The 25,541-nt window shown below is 46.2% G+C and overlaps 1 protein-coding gene across 1 annotated transcript in view; it reads right to left on the minus strand.

The window, feature by feature from the left end:
• Nucleotides 1-19,147, minus strand: part of LOC119965234 (uncharacterized protein PB18E9.04c-like) — a 55,540-nt gene extending 36,393 nt beyond the window's left edge. The window contains exons 1-2 of the mRNA XM_038795704.1: nucleotides 18,676-19,147; nucleotides 17,431-18,096 (exon numbers count right to left, since the gene is read on the minus strand). Of these exons, the coding sequence (XP_038651632.1) occupies nucleotides 17,431-18,096; nucleotides 18,676-18,727 (718 nt within the window). The 5' untranslated portion in view covers nucleotides 18,728-19,147. The remainder of the gene's footprint in view (nucleotides 1-17,430; nucleotides 18,097-18,675) is intronic.
• Nucleotides 19,148-25,541: the final 6,394 nt, after the last annotated feature.

The following is a 25,541-nucleotide window of genomic DNA, read 5'->3' on the forward strand; positions in this document are numbered from 1 at the left end:
TATCACTGCTTGAGGTTTCCCTATCACTTGACATGTGTGACATGATTGACAAAATTTAACTATATCTTAATGAGTCCAGGCCAATAAAAGTGTTTTTGTATTTTACCTTCAGTTTTCCTTATTCCCAAATGACCTCCCACTGGTACCTCATGTGCAACTCGCAACACCTCCTTTCTATACCCTAACGGCAATACTACTTGATAACTTCTGCACACTTGCAATCCGCCTGCATATGTAAAGGTCTCCATTTTCTCATCAAGACATCACTTTTACGGTAATAACACTCTGGTATACACTCAGATTCCTCTTCTGCGTATGCTTTCTGATACATCCGGTTTATTTCTATATCTTTTTGTTGTAACTCCGCCAATTTTCCTGAACTAAAAATATCCGCCTCATCCTCCACCTGTTCTTGTTCTTTTTCAACCATCTGATCAAAAATTGTTTCTGACAATTACACTTCAACGTCATCTTCACTCTTTGATTTCTCCTCTTGTTTAACCTGTGACTTTGCAACCTTGTTACTACACAATCCGGAAAAATCCCAGAATATTCATCCTCCAACACTTCAGTTGTCTGATTTTCCATTGGCTTATCAACCACAATAGGCATCACTCCCACCTGCGATCCAGCTACATCATTACTCAAGATAAACTGTATTCCTGGACAAGATAGTTTCTCTATTACTCCTACTACCACTTCATCACTCTTCAATGGACTTTCCAACCTTACCTTATATAATGGAACACTAATCCACTCACCTGAATTCCACATATTACCACCTTTTCTGGCAACATTCTTCCCAAACTACATAACTCCTCATCTCTTACCATTAAAGATTGACTAGCTCCCGTATCTCTTAAAATTGTGACTTCTTTACCTGCTCCTCCTGATACACATGAGTAAACGTTACCCACACAAGTAAATTATTTAAAGAGATCTGGCACCTTCTTATCAATCACCTCTTGATCAGGCTGTACAATCTTTTGCACCTCCGTCGCTTCACTTGGGCTTTCCTTTTCCACTTTAACAAACCCTACTGCCGTATCCTGTTTTACCACATCGGCCTTCCCAGTGATTTTCTTCAACCACCAACACTGTGACTTTACATGGCCTAGTTTATTACAGTGAAAACATTTGAAACTTTTCATTTCTTTTCCACCCTCCTGGATTTCCTTTTTAATCTGAGGTACACTCTCCTTATTATCTCCCATCAGATCACCTTTACTTTTACCACATGAGTATTTCTCATGTCCCCAGTTTCTATCCCTCACAGGCTAAAACTGATGTTGGAAACCAAGCTTTGATTTATGAACTAATTTGTAATCATCTGCCATTTCTGCTGCTAACCTCACAGTTTTAACCCTCTGCTCTTCCACATGAGTTCTCACTACATCAGGAATTGAATTTTTAAACTCCTCCAAAAGCATAATTTCTCTGAGAGCTTCATACGTTTGGTCTATTTTCAAAGCCCTTATCCACCTATCAAAATTACTCTGTTTGAGCCTTTCAAACTCCATGTGTGTTTGACCAAATTCTTTCCTTAAATTTCATATGCACCTAAGATGGATTTTTTCACCTCCTCATACGTCCCAGATACCTCCTCCGGTAGTGATGCATACGCTTCACTAGCCTTACCTACCAGCTTTGTTTGAATCAGTAATACCCACATGTCCTGTGGCATTTCATTTGTTTAGCTACCTTCTCAAATGAAATTAAAAAGGTTTCTACCTCCTTCTCATCAAACCTTGGCAATGCTTGGACATATTTAAATAGATCCCCACCAAACGTTCGTCTATGACGCTCTTTCTCACTATCCTCATCACTATCATCCAACTGTCCGTTTCCCTTTACCTCTGCCAATTTTAACTGACTGTCATGTTTCATGGCCATTTTCTGAAGTTCAAACTCTCTCTCTTTATCTTTTTCCCTGATCTATATCTCCCTTTCTCTTTCTTTTTGTTCTGCTAGGGCTATTCTTTCTGTTTTCCTTTCTTCTCTCTCTTTTTCCTCTCTATCTCTCTTTCTCTTTCTTTTTCCTCACTCTCTCTTTCCTTTTCCTCTCTCTCCCTTTCATATTCAAGCTGCTTTAATTCTTTCTCATGTTCCATTTGTTTAGTTTGCAACTGACTTTTTGCTATTTCCAATGAGTCAAACTGTATCTCAGGCAACTTTAAATGCTTAGCCACTGCCATAATTACCTCATCTTTTTGGCATTTTGTCAGGTAATGTTAACTGCGATGATTTTGCCAAATCTAACAGTCTGCTTTTAGTCTCTGTCCGTAAGGTGTGACTCTCTCCACCCCCAAAAACTTTAGAGCCTCTGAAAGAGCCATTGAAAGAGCCACAACACACTCCCCAATTAAACTAGAATACCACAGCTGATAAGCAACCACAATATGCTCACCCTTCACTGTCTTTACATTCACTAAGCCAATCCAATAGATAGACTTTAATCCCCCTCGAGCACCCAATTTGTTATGGGCCAGGGTTTAGAGAACCCCAAAGTGTATCACAGAGTTCACCTGACCCACAACTTTTAATAGATTGTGGTATGGGGAGCACACGGCCCACTCCACAGGAGTGGTACAGCAGAAATGGAAAAGTATTTATTTAAAGGAAAACAATGTTTATTCTATGAACTCAAGTTAACCTTTTTTAAACATACAGTGAACATCTTAGCAACCATTAATTCAAATACAATCCCCAAAGAATACAAGACTAAGTAATCCTTTAAGCATTCCCTTTAACATCCTTAAAACACCTTTTAACAGAAGCAGATCAGGTTAAAGTCACTACTGAGAACAGTTATTAGTTTTAAATCGCCAGGATCGATTTACAGTCTTTAGATTACAGAGAGAGATTCATACACCTTCTGGCTGTGACTGCAGCTATCCAGCTCTGAAAATGAAACTAAAACATACCCTGCAGCAAACAGCCTAAAACGAAAGTAAAAAGCTGACAGACAGCCCAGCTCCACCCACTCTCTGCCATCGCTGCAGTAGTAAACACCCATTTCTAAAGGTACTCTCACATGACAACTCCTCGAATCAAATGCAAGTATAACAAATTTCAAACGAACACAAGTTATACTAGAGAAGAAAAGGGTGTTGATTATTATTTTTATTATTATGATTGTTTGGCAATCTATGCTGATTGGCCAAGTCGTCACCATGAAGAAAGCAAAAGGGAACTAGACATTTCCCAATCTCCTGGGTAATTCAAAAACATCACAAAACTTGAACATATTTCTTATGTTTGCAGAGAATGGGTCCCTCCATTTAATATACGCTGTGTCCAACAAGCATAAATGAACAACATTACGAGCTCCACTGATTATCTTAAAATGATTGTTAGTGTAGCTATTAGCACACTCAGGATTGTTCGGTAACTGCTGCCCAATCACGGAATCCCATCTATTCCCATCTAAGAATAGATGGGATTTTATTTTGAGTTTTTGCAAGCTCAAGGTTGAGCATAGTCCAAGATTTACCTATTACGAACAACTGAAGGAACATGCTGTCTGAGTCAACCAGCCAACCATTAGGACGTACAGTCTATATACTTGGCATCACATCGGCACGGAAATTCATACAAAAGAGTGATCAATTGTGTGATAGGCAAAACGTCTTTTTGGACTGATGGCAGCACCTGCTGATGCAAAACACTACTTGTGTAGCCACTGCATAGTAGCAGGGTAAAGCAGCTTGCTTAACGTGTTATTCAAATAGGTAAATTACAGACCGTACTCAACCAGTCTGCACTTGCCAAACCCAAAACAAAACATCCACTGTCAAGCTCGCAATGTGGCTCATTTATACTAGCTAGAAGTGACACAGATTCACATGCAGGGATCCTTACTCTGCAAACTAAAGGAATATTTTCAAGCCTTGCGCCTTCTCGAATTACTTGGGGAGTCTATAGTTCTGTTGTCTTTTTCATACCAATGCACCGTGCAATCCTGTAGTCTAAATTATGATTATTTGAAATTTGGCATTCCTGGGTTTTTTCTGATGAGTGCAAGACAAAAAGTTTCAGAAACATGTCTCTCTTTTCAGCAAAAGAGATATCAAGTAAATTTGGGTCAGTGGTGCAACTATTTCTTCAAACAGTTTATTTCATAAAATAATGGCAGTTTTGCAGACAAAAGTCCTCACTCGAAGTCTCATTATTGTCCCCTGCAGCTCCTAAGGTAACTCCTTCAGTAAACAACTAATGTTTCATTTTGGAGAGGCTGAAGTGTATGGCTGGAACTTTTCATGTAATTTCAAGAAAATTAAATACCAGAACTATCCCCCCATATACTTGAAATGAATAGCCACATAAAAACACTTACGATCTTAAAAGGTCCTCTCACAAGTTCTTGCGAGTATACATCTCACTTGTTGGAAGGTCCTGTTCAAATATAGCACTTATACCCTGAACCCGATGAGTTAATTTTCAAACAGTTTCTCATCACTCCCTGAGTAATATTAATTTACGGTCTCATTTGGTCTAGTGTATGCAATCCATGCATTACAAGGTTACATCTGGACACTTTTAATTGCTGTCAACATTGCTCTAAATGACAATTTTCAGCATTTTACTTCCTTTTTGTTAAAGTGGGACTTTCCACTTGAATCACAGTGTACTTTGGCTCTCTGACCATCCATGATTTTGTCTGATCAAGTCTAAAGTATTTCGGTTTATATGTAATAGATTCTTGCAAATGCCAGGACTGGATTCTCCGTAGCCCGACACCAAAATCATGATAGGGCGGAGAATGGATTCCGACGCCAGAATTGGGGCGGGCGCTGGTTTGATGCCAGTCCGCCACCTCCAAACCGGCATCATCGGGATGCACGCCGCGTGCCATTGCAATGCCGTTGGTGCGTCATCGGCCAGCCCACCCGCGATGCTCCACCCCCGATGGGCCGAGTTCTCAACGGCGCGGGCCACGTGTGATCCCAGCGGTCAGGAACCCAGCGTGCCAGCTGCAGACAGTGTCCAACGCTGCCACACTCATTTGGGATCTGTGCTGCTGGCCGGAAGGCTTCTGCTAGGGCTGGGGGGGGCTGGTGGGGGATGGCCTGGGGGTGGGTTGTGGGGTCGGGGTTGGCAGGTTAGGGTTCGAGCGCGCGATAGGTGCAGGTAGTCAGCCCTGCGCATGCACGACTCCGGACCCGGCCATTCTCCGGCCGTTTTCAGCGCGATCCATGAGCATTTCACGTGGGGCCGTGCTAGCCTCTCACTGGTACCGGAATCGGTGAGGGGTGCGTGCTGATTTTCCTGTCGTGAAAGTCCTGTGGATTCTCCATTCTCGCCGGCACTTAGCCTCACGAACGGAGAATCCAGCCCATGGTTTTTTCAAAATGTTCCGACTAAAGTCAAAAGATATTTTCCATCAATTTGATTTCAGTTTTCGTACATGCCACATTTTATAAATAATGATTTCATTTGAACTACTGAAGTCAAAGGAAAGATAAATCTAGGAAGATGCAGAACAGAAGCTGCCAATTCACCCATTTTGACACTATCATACATGGTAAAAGTTAAACCCCTCATCCCCCACTGTCCTTTCTTGTGGGGATGAGAATATTTTGTGAGGCTTGTGTAAATAATTCCCAATTCACTGAATGGCTCCCAGAATATGGTAAGCTTAGAATTCGAAAGGATGGACAGACATTATAGACTAGAAATTCAACTTTTATTTCTCAAGCGTGAAATATGTGCTTACAATTCCAATATAGTGGACAGGGTTTCTATGCTCTTTACAAGACAAAAGTTTGCCATCCACTCTGTTAATAGCGGCAAAATCTCCGCAGCTTGAGTCTGGAACAGAGGTTAGGCCCTTTGCAGCAGAATTGGTGCATCACGAACGGGAGACTAGCTGCTTTTCCCAATGCTGTTTTTAACTCAACATTCAGATACTGAAATGTAGCCCGATGGGTGTTTGTAAAGATATCAGCAAAGCCTGATGCTTAAAAGGGCTAATTCTGCATCAGCATAAACTGCTGTGGTCTGCAGCAATGTGCAGCCAGGGAGTGAGCACAGGAGCCAATAGGACAGTGGCTGTTGCTATGCCTTGAAAAGTGATTGAACACAGACCTCAGTGTGTCATGCTCCTGAGAGAAATACAACCCCTGAGAGAGTCACGACTGCTGAACATTTGTGACTATAGAACAGTGATTGATTAGTGTTGTGGCCTGTGAGTACATGACTGGAAGCACGAGCAAGATCTGTATAATGGAGAGGCAAAGGAACGTCTGGGGCGATAATCTGCAGGAATAACCATCGTAAGAAGCTGCACCCTGGGTGCGGGACTCAGAGGACATCGGAATACACCAAGAGGGAGTCTGATCACCTCGCCTATTAACAGGTTTATTTAGGTCCAAGCCGTGAGTTTTCATACCTTTTGTAGAACAGAGGTTTGGTACTTTGTGGAACTCTTGTGTAATGAAGTTTTGATACCTTTGTGGTAACTTGGTAAGGTTCAATAAAGGAGATTGTTGTCTGATAATTTGAGAGTTTCATCCATAACGCTAATAGACCCAAGTCTGAGATGTAACAGAAGAATATCAAGGATCGCCCTGTGTGACTGATTCCCTTAACCCTCCTTTGCTCTATACCTATATGGCACCTTCATACAGCGCTCACCCATAATGACTCAGCTGTATTTGTTTTTTAAAATCTAGTTTATTATGCATATCTTCACTGTTCTCTTGTTGAGATTAAATATTTATGGCCCTTCCTTATTTTGAAATTATTTCTCAGAATATGTGCTACTCAGCCTATATATATATATATATATATGCGCAACATCTTGTTGTAAAAGCTTTCACCTCATACAATATTAATATTTTATTCCAATGTTTACCGTTAATATTTATTTTCATGGTAAAACAAACATCTTAATAAAAGAAGGTAAAGGATAGGTAACTCAACCTCGCTGCAGTTTATTGCCCGAGGTTTTCTGTTGGTGCATACACCAGCCCTTGATGCCATCCCCCCACCCCCACACACACACACACACACCAAAATTAATTTTAATGAACAGGAGGAAGACAAGATAAGTGCAGAAGCAGAAATCGCTGACCAATGTTTCTATTCAGAAATGAAAAAGAGTCTCAATGTCAATACATACCCTCAGGACTGGGTTTTTGCTCTTTGCTGGCAATATTGGCTATCACTGATGACAATGAGGGATTTTTACAACTAGAATTTTGAATATTAACAGCTCACAACAGACATTTAGCCTAGCAGCAAACTGAGGTCTAAGTGAATGAAAAAGAAAATGCTTCATGAACTATTATACGGACCTGCTTGTCTGAAGACAAAGGTAGCTGTACCCACGATGAGAAACTTTTTTTTTGTATCAAGCAACAATTTTAGTCATTTCCCCCGTCTTCAAAACGGAATTAATAAATAACATTTTAGTTCTGATTATTGCTAAATACATTTGTTTAAACATGATATGCAGCCAATAGCTCGTGAATTTATTCCTCCAACCAGTCACCCCACAAGTTTTCCAATGATCCATTAAAGTCATGTAATCAGTCACATTGTTACCAAATAGACACAATCAGAAAATAGCTTCAGACAGAGATGGAGTCTTCTAGAAGGATAAAAGGATTTGCATTTATTTTTTGATAGAATATGTTGAGGCATTAGAGTGAGTGACTAATGCATGTTGTGACTTGCTACAAAAAGCTTTTTCCCTTGCTGTCCAAGCACATTTCCAATTACTCTCATGCTGATGCTGAACAAATTAACAATGGGCTAAAGCATCCCAACTTGAAAGATTTTCGCTCATCAGGACCATATGCACATCCAGATCCCAGTGGCGTCAGAGTTCCTTTCTATGTTTCTATCAAAAAAGAAATAGATACATCTCTTGGGGCTAAAGGAATCAAAAGGACTTCCGGTGGCGGCCATTAAGGAGTAAGTCGCACATTTGGTGGCTCCCGCTCTGGTCGGACTTTTGTACCATTCCCCCATTTTTCCACCTGACTTGAATTGTAAAATGGATGTTAGTGGCAATTGTTTACTGAATTCCCGCTTCGGTGCATGAAGAGAAAGACTAGAAGTGTTCGTAAGGGCAGAAACAAAAAGATAGAGAAGGCTTGGCTGTAGCTGCAACAGAAGACAACATGGCAGAGGTTCGGATCTCTGCCTTGTTGACCCAGCAGTCTATGGAGCAGCCAATGCTAGTCATTTAGGAAGGCTTTGCTACGCAGAAACGGGACTGCTTGGACCCGATAAAAGAGTCAATTGAGTGGTTGGAGCTTAGATTGGTCGCCCAAGATCAGGCGATCCAAAAGGTGGAGAAAGAGGAACATCAGACTGTGGTGGAGCTGGAGGTGGGGGTGCTGAGGGACCAGCAGAAGAAGCTCCTGGAGAAGGTGGAGTACCTAGAAAATAGGTCCTGCCGGCAGAACCTAAGAATCGTCGGGCCCCCGGAGGCGTCCGAAGGAACAGCCGCTGGGGCATATATCGCAGACATGTTTGTGAAGCTGCTGGGAGATGCTGGGACATTCTCCCGGCCCTTGGAGGTGGATAGAGCTCACAGAGCACTCGCGAGGAAGCCACGAATGGGAGATCCCCCCCCCACCGAGGGCAATGGTGGTGAGATTCCACAGGTTCTCGGATAAGGAGCACATTCTACAGTGGGCCAAGCAGACACGGAGCTGTAAATGGGACAACAGCATCTTGCGGGTTTACCAGGACCTGAGTGTAGAGGTGGCCAGGAGGAGAGCAGGCTTCAACCAGATCCTTTTTAAGAAAAAGGTGAAGTTTGGACTGTTATACCCAGCCCGTCTTTGGGTCACACATGAGGATCAGCACTTCTACTTCGAGTCGCCTGAGGGCGCATTGGACTTTGCGAAACAGAAAGGGCTGTTGATGGATTGAGAACTTTTGAACTTGGCTGCAACGTTCATGTTTTTGTTTTTTCTTTTTGTTTCTGTTTTTGTAAAAAGTTTCTCGTTTTGCGTTTCATGGAAGATGTTTGTGATGCCCTTTGCATTGATTTGGAACCAGCAGTAGAGCTGAGTGAGTTCAGGTTTTCATTTGCACTGTTGGGGGATAGAGGTGTGCTTGTTTTGATCTTGGTGTTTTTCTGTTGGGCAATTGTGTGGGGATTGTTCGATGTCGGAGTTTGTTTGTATGAGCAGGGGTGGGGGGGTGGGGGGGGGAGGTGGGGAGGGAACAATAGGTGGGAGACTATCTGGCGCCGGGGATGGGGGCCACCAAGCTAGCTGGGCGGGCTAGCTGTCAGAAGCGCAGTGGGGGGCGTGCTTATGTTTGGTTTAGTAAAGGGGTTGGGTTATAGGGTGTTACTGGGGGGGGGGGGGGGGTGAATGTTCTGCTGATGATGGAGCAACTTGGGCTGAGGGACAGAGAGGAGGTTGGGGCGATGGACCAGTGGAGGTGCGGAGCAAGGGCTGGAGCCGGGCCTAAAAAAGGGGATGGCTGTTCGGTGGAGGGGGGGAGGAAATGAGCCCCCCAACCAGGCTGATCACCTGGAATGTTCGAGGGTTAAATGGGCCGGTCAAAAGGGCACGTGTGTTCGTGCATCTTAGGGGATTGAAGGCGGACGTGGTAATGTTGCAGGAGACGCACTTAGAGTTACAGACCAGGTTAGACTGAGGAAAGGCTGGGCCAGTCAGGGCTTTCACTCGGGACTGGATTCAAAGACTAGCGGGGTCGGGATCCTGATCAATAAGCGGGTGGTGTTTGAGACGGATAGAACTCTCAGACGTGTGGGGGGGGGTAAAGTGTACTCCTGGATTGATTTCTTTATTTTGAGCAGGGCCTTGCCGGCTGGGGTGGTGGACACAGGGTACTCACCGATTACAATCTCAGACCATGCTCCACACTGGGTTGACCTGCAGGTTAGTAAAGACAGTAACCAGTTCCCGCACTGGAGGTTGGATGTGGGACTTTTAGTGGATGAAGGGGTGTGCGAGCGGCTGAGGAAATGTATTCACAGCTACCTGCAGGTCAATGACACGGGGGAAATTTCTGCAGCGATGGTCTGGGAAGCACTGAAGGCGGTGGTAAGAAGGGGACACAATGAGAGAAGGTGGACAGGGCAGAGACGGACCGACTGGCAAAGGAGTTACTGCAGATTGATAGGAGGTATGCGGAGACCCCAGTGGCAGGGCTTTGAAGGGAATGGCAGAGGTTACTTGCAGAGTTTAGCTTGCTGATCACAGGCAGGGCGGTGGAGCAGCTGAGAAAGGCGAGGGGGTCGATCTACGAGTGTGGAGAGAAGGCCAGCAGAATGCTTGCACAGCAGCTTAGGAAGAGGGAGGCAGCTAGGGAGATAGGGAAAGTAAAGGACAGAGATGGGAACCTAGTTGGTGATCCAGTAGGGGTGAATAAGGCATTTAGGGATTTCTACAGCAGGCTGTGCAGGTCGGAACCCCCTACAGGGCCGGAGGGGATGAGGCACTTCTTGGAGGGGCTGAATTTCCCAAAGGTGGACGGGGAACGAGTAGAAGGGCTGGGGGCCCCAATCGGGCTGGAGGAGATAGTGGAGGGCTTGAAAGCCATGCAGGCCGGTAAGGCCCAGGGTCCGGACGGGTACCCAGTGGAGTTTTATAAAACGTTCTCGGGGATATTGCGGCCAGTGTTGTTGAGGATGTTCAAAGAGGCAAAGGAAAGAGGGGTATTGCCCCCGACGATATCACAGGCAATGATTTTGCTGATTCTTAAGCGGGACAAGAACCCGGAGCTGTGTGGGTCCTACAGGCCGATCTCCCTGTTGAATATAAACGCCAGGTTGCTGGCCAAAAACTTGTCCTCCAGGATCGAGGATTGTGTTCCGGACGTTATTGGGGAAGACCAGATGGGGTTTGTTAAGGACAGGCAGTTGGTGGCCAATGTAAAAGGCTGTTAAATGTGATCATGATGCCCCCGGAAGGTAGGGAGGTGGAGGTAGTGATCGCAATGGATGCAGAAAAGGCTTTTGATCGGGTAGAATGGGACTATCTGTGGGAGGTATTGGGACGGTTCGGATTCAGACGGGGCTTTATTGACTGGGTCAGGTTACTGTATCAGGCTCTTGTGGCAAGTGCACGGATGAATAGGACAACATTGGACTATTTTAGGCTGCACCAGGGGACGAGACAGGGATGCCCCCTCTCCCCACTGTTGTTTACGCTGGCTATAGAGCCGTTGGCAATTACTCTGAGAGCCTCGAGGGCTTGAGTGGACTGGTCCGGGGTTGGGGGGGTGCAGAGCACAGGGTTTTGCTCTATGCGGATGACCTGCTTCTGTACGTTTAGGACCCAATAGAGGGGATGGAAGAAATCATGAGGACTCGAGGGGAATTTGGCCAGTTTTCGGGGTATAAGCTTAATATGGGAAAGAGTGAGATGTTTGTGGTCCAGGCGAGGGGTCAGGAGAGGCGACTGGTAGAGCTGCTGTTTAGGTTAGTAAAGGGAAGCTTTAGGTACCTAGGCATGCAAGTGGCGTGGGAATGGGACCGGCTGCATAAATTGAATCTGGCCCGGCTGGTGGAACAATTGAAGGATGATTTTCGGAGACGGGATGCGCTTCCGTTATCTCTGGCTGGGAGGGTGCAAATGGTGAAGATGACGGTCCTACCGAGATTCCTATTTGTACTTCAGTGTCTCCCCATCTTTATTCCGCGGTCCTTTTTTAAGTAGGTCAACAGTGATCACGGGCTTCGTCTAGGCGGGCAAGTAAGGAAGGTAATGCTTGAGCGGAGTCGGGGAGAGGGCAGGCTGGCGCTGCCAAATTTTAGTAACTATTACTGGGTGGCTAATATAGCCATGATCAGGAGGTGGGTGGTAGGGGAGGGGTCAGCATAGGCGCGCATGGAGGCGGCTTCATGGAAAGGCACCAGTTTGGGGGGGTTGGTAATTGCGCCTCTGCTGTTCCCGCCGGCACGGTACTCCACCAGCCCAGTGGAGGTGGCGACCCTGAGAGTTTGGGGCCAGTGGAGGCGACATGTGGCAGCAGTCGGAGCATTGGTCTGGGCCCCAATCTGTGATAATCACCGGTTTTCCCCGGGGAGTATGGACAGGAGGGGGTCCCGGTTATGGCGGAGAGCGGAGTTTGAGAGGATGGAGGATGTGTTCATAGAGGAGAGCTTCCGAGTATGAGGGTGTTGGAGGAAATGTTTGGGCTGGCGAGGGGAAACAAATTCAGGTATCTGCAGGTGCGGGACTTCCTTCGTAAACATGTGTCAACCTTCCGCTCCTACCGCTAAGGGGGATTCAGGACAGGGTAGTTTCCAGAGGGTGGGTAGGAGAAGGGAAAACCTCAGACATTTATAAGGCGTTTTTGGGGTCGGAGGAGACACAGACCGAGGAGGTGAAGCGCAAGTGGGAGGAGGAGCTGGGAGGTGAGATAGAGGATGGTCTATGGGCAGACGCATTCAGTAGAGTCAACACGTCTGCAACATGTGCCAGGCTCAGCCTGATACTATTTAAGGTTGTTCACTGGGCTCACATGACAGTGGTCTGGATGAGCAGATACATTGGGCTGGAGGACAGGTGTGCAAAATGTGCGGGAGGACCAGCGAACCATGTCCACATGTTTTGGACATGTCCGAAGCTTAGGGAATTTTGGCAGGGGTTTGCGTGCGTCATGTTCACGGTGTTTAAAACAAGGGTGGCACTGAGTCCAGAGGTGGCGATTTTCGGGGTATCAGGAGACCCGGGAATCCAGGAGGAGAAAGAGGCAGACGCTCTGGCCTTTGCTTCCCTGGTAGCCCGGAGACAGATACTGTTAGCTTGGAGGGACCCAAAACCCCCGAAGACGGAGACCTGGCTATCGGACATGGCTAGCTTTCTCCGTTTGGAGAAAATCAAGTTCGCCTTGAGAGGGTCAGTGTTAGGGTTCACCCGGAGGTGGCAGCCGTTCGTCGACTTCTTCGCGGGAAATTAATCGTCAGCAGATGGGGGGGGGGGGGGGGTGTAGTTTATTTTAGAGTAGGGGGTCAATGAGGGTGGGACCTGTACGAGAGGTAAATGGCTTTTGCACTACATTTATGGTTTCATGGTCGGGATTCTCCACAATTCGGCGGGGCGGGGGGTCCCAGCGGGACGGAGTGGCGAGAACCACTCCGGCGACGGGCCTCCCCAAAGGTGCGGAACCTCGCCCCATCGCGGGCCGGAGAATCGCCGCGGGCGGCCCGCGACCGGTGCAGTGCGATTCCATGTCCAATTGGCTTGCTACCTATGTGGAAAAAGGAAGAAGGCTATGGGGAAAATGGACAGGAATGTAACCAGGGCACCCTGAAGCAGGAGGCAATGTGGCTGGGGTGTAGGGGGAGCGCAACACAGAAACAGCAAAAAATGAATTGTTTTAGACGTAGGGAAATTCCAAAATGTGGGGAGATAGTCACAATCAAAGGGACTGTAGGTGGGGACTTTTAACCAATAAAGAGGGGAAGATCTGGACAGAAAAAAATCTAAAACTTAAAAACAAAAAGGCCAGAATACAAAAAGAATTAGGATAATATAAATAATCCAGAAACGGGAAAAAAAGAAGTAAGGATGATATAGCTGTAAATACAAAGCCAGAGTGATGGAGAGTCAAAACATATTCACAGATCATCATCAACCACAAATGTAATAGGTCAAAAAGTATGAGAAATGCATCATCTGGGCAGGGTGAGATAGTTACCCAAATAATAGTTAAGCTGATGAACGCATGGAGCAAAACAAGTACCTTGGAAGCACAAACTCAGTTTAAGTACTATAGGATTAACTCAGAGAATCATAAAATCATACGCCGGGATTTTCCAAGCCTCCGCGCCGAATACACGCTCGGCGTAGGTGCGGAGAATGTGGCGTCAGACCCGCGATCGGTTCCAACGCCGGGACGTGATCTTCTGGCGACAGGAGAATCGGCGCCCCCGCAAGGATTCTCTGCGGTCAACCGGCCGAGTTCCCACGGCATGGTTCACGTATGGTTCCACCCGGTGGGAGCGTGGGGCTGCGGTGGCTGTCCTGGTGGGGGGCAGGGGGATCAGCCTCTGGGGGGGGGCCTCCACGACGGCCCGGCCCGCGATCGTCGGCCAACGATCGGCGTGCACGTGCGATCTGTGGGGGGTCTACCTTGTTCCGCACCGGCCCACTGTGTGGGTCCGCCATGTTGTGCGGGACCGGTGCAGAAGCGGCCTCCGCACGCACGCGCGGACGGCAGTGCAGGGCCGCGTATCGGCAGCCGGAGCTGCGTGGAGCACTCCAGCACCATGCTGGCCCCCTGTGGGCCACGGAATCTCTGGGCCAAGAGGCCCGTTGATGCGGCATGAAATACTCCGCTGTTTACGCCGGCGTCAACACTTCGCCTCCATTTTGGAGAATCCCGGCCACAGTTTTTGCAGCATGGAAAGAGGTCCTTCGACCCATCATGGCCATGCCAGCCATAAAGCATCCATTTACTCTCGTTCCATTTTGCATCACTTGGCCTTGTATGCTATGGCATTTCAAGTACTCATCTAAATACTCCTTAAATGTTGTGAGTGTTAACACATCTACCACCTTTTCAGGGAGTGAGTTCCAGATTCCAAACACCCTCTGGGTGAAAAATATTTCCTCACATATCCTATGGCATGGTAGCACAGTAGTTAGCACTGTTGTTTCACAGTCCCAAGTTCGATTCCCGGCTTGGGAATCTGTGTGTGTATGAATCTGCACATTCTCCCTGTGTCTGCGTGGGTTTCCTCCGGGTGCTCCGGTTTCCTCCCAAAAGATGTACTGTTAGGTAATTTGGACATTCTGAATTCTTCCTCAGTGTACCCGAACAGGTGCCGGAATATGGCGACTAGGGTATTTTCACAGTAACTTCATTGCAGTGTTAATGTAAGCCTACTTGTGACAATAGAGATTAAATATTATTATTAACCTCCGGTCCATTACTTTCAATCGATGCCATTGGTTATTGAGCCCTCCACTAAATGTAAAAGTTACTTCCTATCCACCCTATCTATGCCCCTCATAATTTTATACACCTCAATCAGGATGCACCCCCCCCCCCCCCCCCCCCCCCCCCCCACACCACCACCTCAGCCTTCTCTGCTCTAAGGAAAATAACCCCAGTTTCTCTTGCTAGCTGAAATGTTCCATCCCAGGCAACATACTGGTGAATCTCTTCTGCATCCTCTCTAGTGCAATCACTTCCTTCCTATATTGTGGCAAACAGAACTGCACACAGTATGCCCAACTGTGGCCCAACCAGCATTTTATACCGCCCTATCAAAACCTCCCTGCTCTTATATTCTTTGCCACAGTCAATAGAGGCAAGTATCCCATAAGCCTTCTTGACCACCTGATTTACCTGTTCTGCTATCTTCAGAGATCTATGGGCATACACCACAATGACCCTCAGATCCTCTGTACTTTCTAGGGTCCTGCCACTCATTTTATATTCCCTTGCTTTGTTAGTCCTCCCAAACGCATCACCTCACATTTTTCAGGATCAAATTCCATTTGACACTGTTCTGCCCATCTGACCAGCCCATCTTTACCGCCCATGAAGCAGTGCAATCAGGAAGCACATTTTTATTGCTCCTTTTTCTCCTATTAAAAGTATTCCTTGATGTAATGAAGAGTAACTATCTGGTGCAGCTTTGTTAATATAATATAAATGGGTTTAAACAGCAAAAATTAGTATTTAATAAGGATGTTCAGTCTTCCAAGTGTGTTGTAACCAGAATTAAAATCACTAAAAAAATGGCTTTAAAACTAATCCGAACTATTTCATGATTTTACTGGTGAAGACTAGTCAGTTTAAAATTACATTTATTTAAAATCTAAAAACTTTTTAAAAATATGCCGGCTAGTGGCTGTGAACCTAAGAACATGAATGCAATTCTGAACCATCACAACCAGCAGAGGTTTGCAATTTCACCCCGGGGTACAGCCAGATTTGTGGGCGGGGTCTGATTGAAGTGAATTGTATACTGAACCAGTGTAACAGATCACAGAAAGCACAAAGCATGTGATTCTCATCACAACACACAAGTTTATCAAAATGGCTATTATCTCAATCACAAATGTCATTCTTTGTGACTATAACAAACGTAATCTATCATCTTGCATCCTTCTCGACCTATGTTCAGCATTTGACACAGCTGATCACACTACCATCTACGCTAATATCGCATGTGGCTCAGTGTCCCATTTTGTTGTATACAGTGATATCTCTGTGAAGCACCTTGGAAAGTTTAACACATGAAAGGTGCTATTTAATTACAAGCTGTTATTGTTTAAAAATCACAGCTCTTTTGTGCTGGATAGGCCAATTACACCCAAATTACACTGCAATAACTAGCAGAAACTTGACCCTGTGCCATTGTATCCATTACAGAAACCTGGCAACAAGGGGCTGAGAGCCAATTATTCCAGACCATAAGCTCTTCAGGAAATAAATGAAAATTGGGACCCGAGGAGGATAGCAATATTGGTAAAAGACACAAATCACGGCAGCAGAGGGAAAGGACATCAATAAGGACAGAACTGAGGAACAGTAAAGAATGAGGACTCGTGTCAGAGTTGTTCCAGACAACCATAATGTTGTGGGCAGATGTACCAATATCAGGGACGGACGTTAGAGAAACAACATGATTATTATGAGAGGTTTTCATTTATACTCTACATTACTTCTGATAAAAGGGCCAATGACATAAAACCCTGTTTTTCTCTTGACTGGTCTTCACCCACCTGCTGAGTATTCCAATCACTTTCTGGTTTATTTCATCCAGTGTCTCTAGCATTTGGTTTTTCTTTCACGAATTTCTGAAATGTTCTCCTGAGCATTTTCTAGAATAACAGGTAATTTGTTGTCAAAGTAACAGTGAGGCTAAAGGCACTCGCTGTTATTTGAGGCGATGGTATGGGGACTTCAGGTGAGGGACAGGTGCGCAGCAAAACTCAAATGTTCAAAAGTTGCTTATGCCAGACTGTACCCAGTCTGAGCCATGTCTTTCTCCATATCGACATTTCATCATGGTGCTGGAGTGTATAGTGTACTCTCCGAAATCTCAACATCCGCCCTGTGCTGTGTAACCTAATATTGCATACAGTACTCTAATTGAAGTCTTAAGGTTTTATATGGACTGATGATTACCTCTTGGCTTTTATCTTTGTGCCCGTGGATATGATGCCCAGAAATCAATTTGCATTTTTACAGCTTTGTGGTTATTGAAGTAAACTATTTCTCAGATGTATCCTTTTAGCTGCACTTGCAAATTCAGTACCGTCACGTCACGATCACTGTCCTGTCTTGCAGCCAGTGATGCTGATTACTTTATCACCTCCCACACGCTCAACAGAAATACACAGAGCCCAATGTTAAAAGACAGGCAAAGGTCACAGTAAATCTCTGCAGTGATTTCACTTTTACCGAGAGAGTTCTGATGCACAGACTCCTCGTGACCTCCGCGCCTCTTTGAAATAGGTTAACTCTCACCTGCACCGCTTGGAGTTGCAATCCTATCCTGCTTTCCTGTGCTGTTGGTTGGGAGACTGGTGCTTGGGAAGGCGGTTGGGCTCGAAGGTGATAGGACGGTAGTCAAGGTGCCAGCTGTCGGAGGGGTGACGGTAGAGGGTTTTGCTGTGCTGACCTCCCTGTGCCCGGTACTATTTGGCAGGGGTGTTGGTTCCCTGCTTGTGAAAGAACTGTTGGTGGCAACAGTGTGGAGTGAGGTTGTGTCGGCCGTGTGATTTGCCAGCGGACTGGACGCTGTACTGGTTGCATTGTGATTCTGAGAGCTGTTTGTCACGTTGGGCGAGTAAGGCGTCCAGGACATTGAGCTGGTCAAAGTGATGTTGGGAGTTGGTGTGGACAGCAGTGTTGTAGCAGTCAGATTGCTCTGAGTGGAGTTCACTGATACAGAGGGTAACATGGTGCTGGTGAGGTGGCTTGTGTTAGCCAGTGCAGTGGGACTGGAAGGAGAAAGCGGAGGTGTCTCTGCATCTGTCGCTGAGCTGGGGGCTGCTGTTCTGTTTGGCCAGGTTGTGATGTTAAGAGGCGTTGGGGAGCTAGACGCGGTGGATGAATTTCCGGATCCAGAGCTAGCTGCGGCTGTTGCAGAACCGGTTTGGGTTGTTGCGTGCGTAGTCGGGCCATCAGTTGCTGAAAAGGAGAAAGGAAACGATTACTTGTGATTTTAACACGTAGGCAAATATCCACCTTTGAAATGTGGAATGCAACCTGCTACACTGCTGGGTTGGTTGGCACCACAGCCACTTCCTCAATCTGACTTCTTTCGCCATCGCCCACCCCCTTCTCCGCTCAACTGACACGGTGGGTGAGAGTTCGGCCGCTCAGCCCCTCTAAAACCTCTGCAAAGTTGACAGAAGACTGGCTGAACGACAGGTCCGAAGTGTCCTGTTACACTTGTGACTAGGCATTGTACAGGATTGCGAGACAGACCGCGAAATGACTGCAACCCACGCTGGAAGGAACCACCGGCATTCAGAGCACTTTATGTCAACAACTATTTCCTGGTCCACTCCATACATTAAATAAAGGAGATCTTCTCTGCTTAATATACACGTCATCTCATCGGTCAAGGAATCAGAGCTATGTTTAGAATATCCATTGATAATTATTCGCAATAAATGATTTTACTATACTGAAATTCAATTTGTCTATTTTCCTTTCGTTTAAATGTAATAGCGAATCACAATCTAATAACAGCATTGTACTTACCCGAGGAAAGGATAAAGAACTGGCATAATACCAGCGCCAACTTCGCCCACATTGTGACTGAGATTGTTCAAGTTCTCCCTCCTCTCCACCAAGATCACCCCCAGTCGAAATTTAAAAGAACAACTTCAGACAAGGTCGTGAGCTCTTGAAATGTCAGCGTTCAAATCTGCAACCGTATCTTCCCAGAAGAGAAATTGCATAAACAGCGTGGTAATCCACACAGCCCATGTGAGCAGCCAGTGCCTGCAGCAGCAATTGAAAGGGATCAACCCAGGTCCGTGTCCTAACCTCAATATAATCTGGAACCGTGCGTCAGATGGACAACAGGCCCAACCCACTGCACCCGCCTAAAGTCGCCTGCAATCACAAGGGAAGGGACTATAAGAAGCGGACGCTAGATCTCTCACTAAACAGCAGTGCATCTCTCACTAAACAGCAGTGCTATGTTAAAAGGGAGGGGGGGGGGGGGGGCTATATAAAAAAAACTGAAAGACTTTGCCAGCTGTTAGTAAGTAACCTGTTGCAGTGGGTGTGCCAATCGCCTTGCGGATGTGCTGCAACGTTCATTTGCTGCTCCTCCAACCAACCGCACAGAGGCTGCTTGCTTGCAGAACACAGCGCTGCACCAATGAGGGAAGCAGAGGCCGGGTTCAGGTACCTGGCTCGGCTCAGTGTGTACATTAGCTACTACGGCTGGTGCTAGCTGGATCTGGGAGCTGCTTCCCAAGCAGTCTCATCTAACCACGGCTTGAGTTACTCCGAAAATATGCCTTGTCACTTCACTTTTCCCTGGCTGAATTTACTTACATAACTGTAACTTCCTACACTCCCTCTTGTCGCTCTCTCTCTGCTGGCTTGCTGTGTGTTTCTAGCCTTTATTTGAGTTTATTTAAGGGTGACGATTCCCGCTCAATGTTTTCAGCATACTCCCCGTCTGTAAGAACGGAAGAAATGGGAGCAGCAGAAGGCCATTCGGCCCATTGAGCCTGTTCTGCCTTCAATAAGATCACGGTTGATCTGATTGTGATCTTTGCAACATTTATTTTTTCTGTGTAACTCAGCCTTGAATGAATGCAATGACCCGACCAGCACCGCTTTCTGAGGAAGAGATCTTGAGAGAGAAGAAATTCCTCCTCATCTCTGTCTCAACAGGAGACAAATATTTAAACTGCCCCCTAGTTCTAGATTCTACCCACAAGACAAAACATAGGGTGCAATTCTCCAAAAACATTTTGAAGTTAATTTGTGGTGGGTTTTTCCAGGGAGTTCAGCGAGTTTCCCACCGCTGTTCAGTGACACTTAGTCACTTTTTGGGGCCCTCCAGGAGTTTCTCACCAGTTTAGGCCACACTTAGAACTGTTTGTAAAATTGAGGAGCAGAACTCAGAGATTGGGCCGCCATTTGAAAGCATGCCCTAATCTCTAAGTGAGCTTGTCTCCCCACCCATGGCCAATGTCACCCCACACACACATGGGCACTATCCCACACACTCCAAGTGAGGACACACCGGGGTCCGTGGGGTTCCCCTCTTCAGGCCCCCCACGCCCACTTACAGGCCCATCCCCTTCCATGACCCCACCCGTCACCTCCCAGAGGCTCCTGCTTATCTGTCCTGCATACCCCGACACTTCAACCCCCCCCCCTCCAACATCCTTTCATGGGCATGGCCCCCTTCAGGTCTGGACACTTGGCCATCCTGGCACAGGGACAGTGCTCCTTCTTACTTGACAGTGCCATCTGGTCACCTTGGTAGTGCCAGGGTGGCAATGCCAAGGTGCAAGCCTGGCAGTGCTAAGGGGAGGGTTAGGGAGCCACCCTGCACTGACCCTGACCACCCAGGAGCCCCCAATAGCCCAGGAGATCTCCTGGGTGCTGTTCTGCCTGGTCCACATTTGTGTGGACAAATGGCGCCTGACTCCGGACTCGCTGGGGAGACTGGTGGATCCTGCAAGGCCGATGGATCCCAGGTAAGTTTGCTGAAGACGGTTTAAAACCAGCTTCATCACTTGTGACTGTGTTTCTCACTCCAAGGCCTTGCGGGATTTGGGTGAATCCTGGAGATGTGAAGTCTGTCGGGAAGCCCACAAGAGGGCTCTCCCGGCATTCACGGGCTGCACCACACTTGAACAAGAGCACGTGACCGGTGGATCGCGCCCCTAGTCTCAGATCTCCCCTATTAAGCCCCTGAAATGCACATTTCAATAAGATCACCGCTCATTCTTCTTAACTCCAATGAGTATTGCCCCTACCGACTCAACCTTTCCTCATAAGACAACCCCTTCATCCCAAGAATCAGCCCAGTGAATATTGTCTGTACTCTTTCAAATGCAAGTATATTCTTCCTTATGTAAGATGACCAAAACTGTACACAGTTCTCCAGATGCGCTCACAACAATGTTCTGCGTGGTTGTCATCAAAACTGCCCTACTTTTAGCTCTGTATAAGAGCATGCAGACTCAAAACAATAACTCTGTTCGTCTCTCCACAAATGCTGCCTGACCTGCTGAGTTTATCCAGCGTTTTGTTTTTGTACTCCACCCCCTTGCAATAAAGGCCAACATTCTATTTGCCTTCCTAATTACTTGCTGTATCTGCCTGCTCATTTTGTGATTCATGTACAAGGACACCCAGAACCCTCTGTACTGCAGTATTCTGTAGTCTCTCTCAATTTGTGTAATATTCTGCTTTTCTATTCTTCCTGCCAAAATGGGCAACCTCACATTATGCCCCATCTGCCAAATGTCTGTCCATTCACTTAACCCATCTGTATCCCCATGCACTCTCTGTGGCCTCTTCACATTTCCTTTGCCACCTAATTTTGTATCAGCTGCAAATTCGGCTACAATACAGCCAGTCCCTTCATACAAGTAATTATTATATGTTGCAAATAGTTGAGGCCACAGCCATCCCTGCAGCACTGCACAAGTCACAGTTTGCCAACCTGAAAAAGACATATTTATCCCGACTGTCTTTCCTGTTAGTTAGTCAAGCATCAATCTATCATGAACCCTTATCTTTTTCAGTAACTTAGGTGGCTCCTTATCGAATATACTACATCTACTATTTTCCCTTTATCTACCCTGTTTGTTACATCCTCAAAGATTTCTCAAATCTGTCAAACACTGTTTTCCTTTCACAAAACCATGTTGACTCTGCCTGATGGTATTATGGTTTTCTAAATGTTCAGTTACTCCCACCTTAATAATGGATTCTCGCATTTCACAATGACAGATGTCAGACTAACTGGCCAGAGAGACTGCTTTCTGTCTCTTCTTTCTTGAAGAGGAGTTACATTTGCAGATTTCCAAACTCCTGTGACATTTCCAGAATTGCAAATTTTGGAAGATTACAATTAACGCATCTACTATCTCTGCATCCACTTCCTTCAAGACCTGAGGATGCAGGTCATCAGGGCCACCTTCCTTAGAAGCCCATCTGATTGACTGAGTTTTGGACCACAACAACCAATATCTCTTCTTTAGCTTGACATCCTCATTATTCCATACATCTTTGTGGAACACCTTGGGGTGTGTCACTTTATTAGAAACACCCAATAAATCAGTTGTAGTTGTTGGTGATGTCAGTTAATAAAGTTGTGTCCTTTGATTTTTTGTTTTTGGATAATCTAATGCAACATAAATCATGCTATAATCTCAATTATTAATTACCATTAGTAACTAGGAAAGTATTTTTAAAATGTTAGAATGTAGTGGTGTTGAGTAGAGTAACCTGTCATAACTGAACAAAGCACTGGTGCATGGTAGCACAGTGGTTAGCACAGTTGCTTCACAGCTCCAGGGCCCCAGGTTCAATTCCTGGCTTGGGTCATTGTCTGTGCGGAGTCTGCACGTTTCCCTGTGTCTGCGTGGGTTTCCTCCGGGTGCTCCGGTTTCCTCCACAGTCCAAAGCTGTGTAGGTTAGAAGGATTGGCCATGCTAAATTGCCCTGAGTGTCCAAAAGGGTTGGGTTACTGGGTTACAGGGATAGGGTGGAGGTGTGGCTTGGGTAGGATACTCTTTCCAAGGGCCAGTGCAGGCTCAATGGGCCGAATGGCCTCCTTCTGCACTGTAAATTCTATGAAAGCATCCTAAGTAAATAAAAGCTTTCATATTGGGTTGAGTTAAGAGCGCATTGTGGTAAAGTAAGTGGTAGAAAAATATTTTTAATAATAATCTTTATTATTGTCACAAGTAGGCTTGCATTAACACTGCAATGAAGTTACTGTGAAATGCCCAAATGTCACCAAATTCCGGTGCCTGTTCAGGTACACAGAGGGAGAATTCAGAATGTCCAATTCACCTAACAGCATGTCTTTCGGGACTTGTGGGAGGAAAGGAGAAGCTGCAACTATCAACAGATATCCCTGTAGGGCACATTCGAGAACCCAGCAATTCACATTAATTTCTCCCTGCACCCCTACTCTTGTCCTCACCAAGACCACACCCTCCACCACAACATCTTGTCTAATCATTCCACCATCCCTAAAGGAAATGCAAAATAATGACCATCACAGTGCACAAGCTAGCTGACAGTGCAGATTCTGGAGCTGAATGTGGAACCACTCTACATAGAAACACAGATGCAAAAGATTCTGTTTCTTTAATGGCACTAACAACTGGAATTAAATAGTAACACATTGTAATATCAAATGTTAGTACAGGACAGGGAACAACACAGCAACTTGCTTTTTACCTTCAGCAAGTTTATTTTGCATTCATAAATACAAACCCCTTATCATTTTCCCACAGCAACTATTCCAGTTGTGTCGCTTTTAAACTCTTTTGGAGGTTGAGCCAAGAACAATTACCTGTCTTTAATAAGGAAATTAGCTTTAAAATATAATTGCCAAAGCATGCACTTGTTGATATATTGACAGATTCCTCTCACTTTCTTTTAAATTAAAGACTTAGAAGAACAAAGAAATTCAAGAACATATTTTTCAGTCCAAACAAATGAAAATAAAATTATGTCCTTTAATATTATGGGGCGATTTTCTGGCCGTCGAGTCCGGTGCAAATCCCGCAATGTCGGGAAAATACCAGGAGATCACCAAAACGGAATTTGCGCCGAGTACCAAACAGCTTACGGTGTTCCCAGGCTCTCCCACACCGAGCATGAATCTGATTAGTATATTTAAATCTTAATGTAAGTATACAGGCTCTATCTAAAGCCGGATTCTCCAGACTCCTGTAATTCTCCCAGCTGCCCGCACAGCGTGAAGCCAATGCAAATCACTGATGGTCTCCACAAATGGAAATCAAACACAATGACCACGCGGACGGGGGGGGGGGGGGGGGGGGGGAGGGGGCCATTGTAGCCCTCGGGTGGTCAGGTATCCTGACAGTGCCAACCTGGCACTTCCAACCCGGCACTGTCAAGTTGGCACTGCCAGGGTGCCGGGGCAGTGCCATGACTCAGGTCCTGAAGGGGATGGGTTCTGAAGGGACAGAGCAGTTGGTGACTCCATAGAGGGGTGTCACTCATCTGGGCGGGGCCTATGCAAGCACTGGGATGGCATGATGCCAGTGATTGGGTGGGGGGACTGGATGCTGATGAGCCAGAGGGAGGAAACGAATGGCCTGTCGCGTCATTCTGGAGATCAAAGCGCCCTGTAAAAATGCTTCTCTGAGAAACCGGACTTTCTGCGGTGTTTTTAACCCCCCCCCCCCCCCCCCTCCCCTCACACCCGTCCCAATGACAGTACAAATCAAGCCCCGCCTCAAAACAAATGAAAAGTACAGGAGGATAACAATAGTAATAGCGCCAGAAAAGCTGCTGTAATTTGCACTGATTTTCACGCACAAAATTAACTTTTGGCACAATTTAATGCACAAAAAACAGCGTCCCATTTTGGACGCATGTAGTGGGATGTTTCTCGGCACCTGCAGCTCCGAGAACAACCTCACTATCTTATTTTCTGACCTCGGCGAGGAACCCCCTACCAAGGCCGCAATTTCTTCAGTGCAGGAGGAGCTCGGGGCGCAGATTCTAAATGCTAGCACTGGCAACCTGCCACCATAGCACTGCTAGCCTGGCACCCGTGCTTGTCAGTGCCTGAGTTGCTCTGCCAGGGTGCCCATGTGGCAGTACCAAGTTGCTCAGGTGCCAGGAGTGCCAGGGTACGACAGCGACCACCTGGGACCTCCGATGGCCTTGGAGACCCCCACCCAGTTGCCGTTACTCCCGGTCTATGTTTGTTAAACGGCGCCATGGCGAGGTCTCCGAGGCACGTGGATTAGTTCCCAAGCTTTGACAAAATCGGGCGCAGCCATATAGGCTCATTTAAATATGTTAATCTGGATCTCGCCCAGAGAGGGCAAGGTCCAGATCACGACATGTTGCGAGATCCCGCTAGACCTCGCGAGGCATTCTGAGCATTGCAAATCTCGTGAGATTCCCCGAATCGGGTTGACGAGGCCATTCGATCACGGCCCAAGTAATTTGGGGGGGAAATTCCACCCTATCGATCCCCCATTTCCCTTACTATATTTATGCACATACAATTACAAAGCAAAAATTTATTTCCCATTCTGTTATTATAACACAAGATGCCCTCTTCCAATACATTTGGCAATTTTTTGGAGCAGGCTAATAATTTGTAACACAGTCTAATTATTTGTGACTTGTGTCAACCCATCATATCTCAGAAATCTCCCCTCTTTCTAACATTTCTTTTATGCTAGCTAGGTCTATTCATAGCCTTTTTTCCGTGACACTTTTAGTTGAATGAACATTTTCCCACAGGGATCGTTTATCAACATAGCAATTTATGTGCAGACTTTTCTCACCTTGCTCCTTGTACAATGTCTGTTAGTCTATTGAATGGATATGTAAATCCCCATATCTATGGCTTCAACCAATGTCAG

Source organism: Scyliorhinus canicula, chromosome 4 (genome assembly GCF_902713615.1).
Source record: "Scyliorhinus canicula chromosome 4, sScyCan1.1, whole genome shotgun sequence".
NCBI lineage: Eukaryota > Metazoa > Chordata > Chondrichthyes > Carcharhiniformes > Scyliorhinidae > Scyliorhinus > Scyliorhinus canicula.